This window comes from Strongylocentrotus purpuratus, unplaced genomic scaffold (genome assembly GCF_000002235.5).
Source record: "Strongylocentrotus purpuratus isolate Spur 01 unplaced genomic scaffold, Spur_5.0 spur5_scaffold_3, whole genome shotgun sequence".
In the NCBI taxonomy this organism is placed as follows: Eukaryota; Metazoa; Echinodermata; class Echinoidea; order Camarodonta; family Strongylocentrotidae; genus Strongylocentrotus; species Strongylocentrotus purpuratus.
Genome location: NW_022145609.1, coordinates 13,397,167 through 13,404,500, shown reverse-complemented (window position 1 = coordinate 13,404,500; position 7,334 = coordinate 13,397,167). Strand labels below are relative to the sequence as shown.

The window sequence follows — 7,334 nt, the reverse complement described above, 5'->3', positions numbered from 1 at the left end:
AATACAGTGATCATGGAGCAACACACATACAGTCTGCATGCACAGACTCTAATTTGATACTTTACCACAATTCCTGAACCTTAGGGTAGAGACTTGCTCTGTCAGTCTCTGGCTATGTCAAATAAAGTACAGAGCTTATATTACCTAGTATGCCATCATCCAGACTTAATGTGCAGACACTAACAAGGATCTGTGACTGATTTTTCTCTCTCAAGGGAATAGGACTTTGAGTATTAAATTAAAATGATTTTATTTTGCATGCAAAGCATAATAATAATAAATAATAACTATTTCTTATATGGCGCTTTTCAGGAAGGCCCTATCAAAGCGCTTTACAGATATTTATATATATTATTACCCCGGTCATCGGATTCAGGCTTACCCGCAAACAATGTAATACAATGAATAAATATATTATACAAAAATAAGCAATGAAACGAGAAATATGATAGTAATAGCACGAGAAAAGAGGAACAAACTAGAAGCAGAGCTTGTTGGAAGTTTTATTTCCTCAGAAGCTGTTTTACAAAACGTCTTAAAGACAAAGAACAAGTATACATAGAAAATCAATACCGGGTAAATTAAAAAATATAGTAAAGTAGTTTAAAAGTATACATTAATGTAGGAAAGAATGTTCTTCTTTTGGTGCGAATGAATATTTTCAATGCATTAACAATCTTCAAATTTTTACAAATAGCCTGGTACATTTGTAAATGTGTCAGAATTTTGCAGTAATTTGAAATATTATGTTCACGGTCAAATATTCACACTTAAAAAAGAAAACCAAATCTCTTTTACCCTTCTTTCTCTTAATCTATTGACCTACATTTATTTGTATCTCTTGATCACTATTCTTCATACCCCCCCCCCCTTTCCCCTAATTCTTGCTAATCTCAGTCTCTTTTTGTTTCTCTTCTCTTTTGGCTTTTCTGCCCTGTACTCACTTTTTTGGTCAAAGTTTACTGTTATTAATTTATTTATTGTTTCCTTTGCAGGTCACATGCCATTGCGTGTGTTAACCAGTTCATCATTAGCAAGACACAGGCCCTGATGTTACATATAGATCCCTTCATGAATGTAAGTTATATTATCATTCAGGGGAGTGTTTCACAAAGACTATTAAGATCGAATTGAGTTTGACTAACTACTTAACTATCGCAGGCCGTTCATGCCATAGTTTGCTTTTACCGTTTACTGGCATCGGTCTCTCAAGGGACGTATGGTCACAAATTTACAGAATTTACATTTTTTGATAATTCATTATTGAACGAAAAAATATTATCTAAAGATCATAATGGTGAGAGCAACCAGTGGCATGAATGGGCTGCCATAGTTCAAGTCCAACTTAAGTCGATCTTAGTCTTTGTGAAACACCTCCCAGATGCATGAAAAGAAAGGGTAACAATTTCTGCACATATTTTGTGTCCATTTTTGTTGCATAATTACATTGCGCTTGATGCCAGGAATTTTAATGAAAAGAAATGAGCCTTAAAATCATTATGTTGGCAACACGAGAGGTTCAAATTTTTTGTTTTTTTTTTCGATCAAATTTTGCAATTTCTTCATCTTTTCGATGAAATTTCTACTTATGTCGATTATTTTCAGAGACATTGCATTTTGTATAGCATTAAAACAAAAGCATTATTGTTGCCAATTAAAAAAACAATGAGTGATCAATTTAGCCCTTTAAAAATCCCTATCCTGAAAGGGTTCCATGGCAAAGGAATCCAACGTCCACTCTGTATGAACTATGTATTGAATAGCATGTCATTTGTGCGCTCTGGCCAAGACAGGTGAAAAGTGCATTCAGTTTTGCATGTGAGGTAGAGGTCATCCATCATACATGCAACCGCAAGCTTGGCATATTTCCAGACATTTCCTAGGCTTTAAATTAAAAGAGAAATAATATGCCAGGCCTTAAAAATAGTTGGTACAGCTCCAAACTGGATCTATACATAGAAATGATCATCCTGTCATTTTTTAAGAGATTAAGATCAAATACTAGCAAATAAACTTGAACATGAGAGAAAATGAAAACAGTTAAATTGCTTATTATATCACATACTGTGCATCAGTTATAAATGAGATTAGTTTTGTCTGTAACATTTAATTTAAGGAAATATTTTACCTGCAAACAAAATCCCAACAAAAACTGTTCATCACAGATTCTTGCTCAATACTTCCTTATGTAATTTGTATATTTGTACTTCTCAAATTCTTATCAGTAATGAAATATGTGTTTGAAAATATTACTTGGTCACATTTACATTGCGAGAACTGAATCAACTTCTGAATTTTAAACTCTTTGTTTCAATATTGACAATCATGATTATTAACAAAGGAAGTAATAGTACATACAATTGTATAGAGACTACAAAAGAAGTGTAGAAAAGAGAAAACGTTCAGGCCATGTTTTATTATTAACAATGCAGTGCTAATGCTTTATATTATTAATAATGGAATACATGATACATAATTTACAAAAATAAGGACACATTTAAGATGTCGTCTGTTTGGGGTCACAAGGGCCTTAACTCCATGTCAAAGTAATATTGATCAATGCCATTCTGGCTCCGAACAGATGATGTCACATAAATGCGAAATAAATAAATAACTTATAGCAAAAGGAGTATAACCAATGTGATAACAAAAACGAAATTACACTGTTGTGTAATAACTTACAGCAAAAAGGATTACAACTCATATCGTAGCAACGGCTAGATGAACTTGCTTGAGCTGTCTCATACAAAGGAAGTAATAAGTGAATGCAAATGAACCTGTGCGTTGTTCATAGCCTTGTTTTGGTTGTTTTTCAGAACCTATTTGCGTTAGCATCAGACGAAGACACAGAGGTACGGAAGAATGTATGCAGAGCATTGGTGATGCTCCTGGAAGTGAGACTAGACAGGCTCATCCCACACATGCAGAACATCATTGAGGTAAATTTGTTTTCTTTGTAAGAGATCATCCCTCATCTTCCTCTTGCGTTGTAACAGGAGATGATATCATCGTTGTGGTGGAATATAGTCGTCAGTGAAGTTGTGGTACAGAAGTATACATCAAAAGTCATGTGATGTTATTTCAATTTTTATCTAGGATTTTCTAGTGTTCTCTTTATTTGTTTAATGTGGATGGTTATCTTACAGGATAGCTTGATTTCATGCTGAATATCCTTTTCAGCACCTACTTTTCATTTTTGTATGCAAGGCTATAATATGGCACGATTTCATTTTTATTTTCAATCCTAAATGCAAAATTATCCAAGCTACAGTATCTACGGTGAAACCTGTAACTCTTCCATGCATGACACTTTGGCAAATTTAATATTAAAGGGTAATTGAATGGCAACTGACCTGACAATGAATTTTTACAAGTTGTCAAAATTTCTTGTTACAAGGATTTCTGTCATGCAGAATTTTTAACAGTTTCATGCCATTTAAAGCTACTGCTTTTACATTAAGCTTGTTGGACAAAAATGGCTAAGACTCTATGTGCTTGCATGTAATCATGTTTGTACTTTCGGGGTGAGATGCACATTTATTAATCAACAAGGTTAGGGAAAATTTGATCTATTCTCCTCACTAATCAAATTAGTCTGCTGCAATGTCAGTGCTATTGACCAAAGTAGACAGATATGGGTCGTGGTATTTGATACCAGTCTTTGTTTGTCTAGACTGGGAGATGTGATGAGTTTACCAGTCTCATTTTCAGGGGGTTGATGGAGTAGGTTTGTTGCAAGGATAGATAGGTTATGAACTCTGGATCGCATCTGACCGTTCAGTGCACGGCAGATGGAGGAATTGAATGATCCAGTAAAAAAATGTTAACATACATCTGCTTGATTACTTCAATAAAAATGGGGTCATGATTGATGCAGGCTGCTGACATTATCCAATACATTAAGTTTAAATTTTTAATTAAATTTTGAGTTTGAGTAGAAATATATATCTCTATTCCTTTTTTTAAACGAGAAATTGTAGTTTTGATTTAGTTCATTGGAAGGAATACTTATCTTCGGAAATGGACATGTTGATTCAATTATAGTCCCATATTCTCTTAAGTGCTTGTCCCTATGGTCCATACTTATCATATGGGATCGTGTGGTTTAGAAGACTGGACATTGATAAAGTAATTATTCTCTTTAAGGCTCCTTTTTAAAAATGATGATGTAAAGTATAATACGTGAATATGTGCAAGTTGTTTGTTGCCCGCAGTTACCATTCATTTTCATATTTAAAAATATGTGCCGTTTTTTTTTGCGGTTGTTAATACAGCATTATATCTGAAAAAACCTTTACTTTGTATTTTCATTTCAGAATTATTATTCAACCCTCTATGCTCTCAAATATCTCCCTTCTACTAACATGCACATGTTCTTAACCTACTCCTCCTTTGTTTCATCTCACAGTACATTCTCTTAAGGACCCAGGATGGTGATGAGGCCGTTGCCTTGGAAGCCTGTGAGTTCTGGTTGACATTGGCAGAGCAGAGCATCTGTAAAGACATCCTAGCTCCTCACTTACCAAGGTAATATACATCTCCCGTTGTGGGGCAGTATGTGTCTGATCAGAAATTACAAGTTTTGTTTAAACATCCCCACTGTCATGGACTTACCTGGAAAGTCATTGAAAGTTAAGGAATATGAGAAAAAATCTCCCAAAGTCATGGAAAGTAATGGAAATTCATGGAAAGATTGTTTGTATGGGCCACTTGTGTGTGGCTATGGCAGCCTTCTTTACAAGTATAGACCTCTTTACCTGTAGTGCAACTTCAAGGTGCCCATTTCAAGTTATCATGGCACTGTGTGTCTACATGGTCTAATGGATCATCCATCATATCAAACACTCGCCAAACACAAACTCAAGAAACTCAATATAAAAAGAATACCTGTACTTATACCATGCTTGGTGTTTATAAATGATCTCCCATTCATCAAATATCTGAGTGCTCAAACAATATGCATAATCATTTTGAATATGTAAATTTGTAACAAAAAAAATTAAAATTAAAATTAAAATTGTTTTATTGAAAGTTTTTATTAATCACAATCAAAGAACAATCACAATAAACAAGAAATAAACAAGATGTTAAAAGCAGGTGGCAATGGAGAAATAAAATTGTCAACAAAGTCAATGAAAATGCTATAAGAACAGGTCTCCCAATTGTTTATATCATATGAACATCAGTTAAAGTCTATCTGCTGCTTTTGAATCTGTAAGAAAGTTGATGTTTACATCGTCAGTATGCTACTCTTATTCGTCTTTTCGTCACAGGTTAATTCCGATCTTGATCAAGGGGATGAAGTACTCTGAGATCGATATCATTTTGTTGAAAGGCGATGTGGAGGAGGACGAGATGATCCCGGACAATGAACAAGATATCAAACCAAGATTCCACAAGTCCAAGACACACGCCCAGCAACATTCATTCGAAGATGAAGAGGTAAAGTGACCGCTTCAAAAAATAGAGTCTTTCAATATATGTTTATCAGATCGATTTTATAAACCAGAAAAGAAATAATGAAGTAATTACTTTTAATGTCATATTTGTTATTTCATGGTTATTGATAGAAGTCTTGTACCATATGTTTTTATAATTAAAAAATATAAGTCCACATACATCTAAAAAAACAGGTGTTTTTTTTTTTTTGGGGGGGGGGGGGAGGATACGTAACATAAATTTTGAGATATGAATGCCTGCTGAGGAGAATACTTGAAATGAAGGTTCAGTTTTTGTGAAGTCTGTATATTGTGTATATTTGGTAAAGATTGCAATATTATTATAATTTTTGTTGTGCCTCTTTTTTCTTTTTAATGCTAAATGCATCTATAGAATGTAACTATGCTAACTCTGCAATAATCATTATCTGATAATGACATTCATGTTTTTTACAGGGCGATTCAGCATCGGACTATGGCATGGACGATGATGATGCACTATCAGACTGGAATCTTAGTAAGTAAAGATATTCAAATTGGCAACAAAAATAAACTCAGCAACGCCTGTAGAATTATTTAGTACGTTAACCTCTTGCAAATGTGGACGCATGAGATGGAGCAATCTGTTTGTCTAACTCGAAAAATGTGTTATACAGATTTGTGGTAATGGAAATAGGCCAAAATTTGAAAAGCAATTACAGTAATAATTGCTGATGAAATATTTCTTTGGAATTGTGTAGTGTTACATCAAAGATGTTATTATGAAAATCACTACTGCATGTAGTAAGAGAATAAATTTGTTGTATGCCCTCACGGTGACCATATGGTAGGAATACTCCCCAGGGAGTGGAGATGGTGCACAATGTGATTCAGTGAGTTTGATAACCTAGGTAATAATAGTTACGATAAAGCGCTTAGAAACTGTATTTTATATTCTGCGATGTGCCATATAAATCCAGCTCAATTTTTATCATTTTCCCAGAGATATGATTATTGTATTAGAAAACTATGATGTTTTTTCAACACACACTTTACATACATGTATTTGTTTTCTCCCCTGTATGTGTGTGTTGAGGGGTGGGCTTTCATATAAGGAGTATCTCCTTTCTTCTCATCCCAAATTCTCTCATAAATTGCCATTGTAGTTTTGATCACTATCTTGTTTTTTAAATTGAAGAGTGTTGGATAAACTTCGAATTAAAAAAAACTTTGAATAAATATTTATCATCGTTTTTCAACTTTCAGGGAAATGTTCAGCAGCTGCCCTGGACATGCTTGCCAATGTCTTCAGGGATGAGCTGATGCCTGTCCTTCTCCCGATCCTTAAAGAAACACTCTTCAGTACAGACTGGGAAGTGAAGGAGTCTGGTATCCTAGTGCTAGGGGCCATCGCAGAAGGTGAGTAGTCAGACTGATGTGGAAAGGGTGGTGTGGGACTGGGGTGGGTTCAATAGACCAGTTCAAGGTTAGCACATGTCCCAAATGACCCCGAATATCCACAGATCTTCAAAACATGAATAGGTGCCACTTTGTACATTTTGAAATAATCACTCCTACAGCAATGGAGGTGCCTTTGTTTCCCCTTTTCAAAGAATACTTCCTCCTGTGTATCATGGAGTGCACTGCTTGTGCATAAATAAATAATGATTACATAACTTTCATGAGCACATATGCAGTATCTTGTCTCCCATGTTTTTCACAATTTGGCCTGCAAAGATTTTTATCTGCTCATGCTCAGAATGCAACTATGAACTGGCTTATTGTCTGGGAGTGATCTGAAAGGATATTACAGAGCTGATGTCAGTACCCATCATGTTAAATTGACATCTATTAGGATAACTTTGCAGCTGTTGAATATGCTTAACTTGTACAAATCATGTATGATGTGAATTTATT

At 34.6% G+C, this 7,334-nt stretch overlaps 1 protein-coding gene across 2 annotated transcripts in view; it reads left to right on the top strand.

Annotated features, from left to right (window-relative positions):
- LOC590260 (transportin-1) overlaps nt 1–7,334 on the top strand; it is a 31,395-nt gene that overhangs the window by 12,787 nt on the left and 11,274 nt on the right. For both annotated transcript variants that reach the window (XM_030996347.1, XM_030996345.1), the window contains exons 3-8: nt 996–1,077; nt 2,817–2,939; nt 4,409–4,527; nt 5,274–5,442; nt 5,895–5,955; nt 6,684–6,836. In XM_030996347.1, coding sequence (XP_030852207.1) covers nt 1,051–1,077; nt 2,817–2,939; nt 4,409–4,527; nt 5,274–5,442; nt 5,895–5,955; nt 6,684–6,836 — 652 coding nt within the window. In that variant the 5' untranslated portion in view covers nt 996–1,050. The remainder of the gene's footprint in view (nt 1–995; nt 1,078–2,816; nt 2,940–4,408; nt 4,528–5,273; nt 5,443–5,894; nt 5,956–6,683; nt 6,837–7,334) is intronic.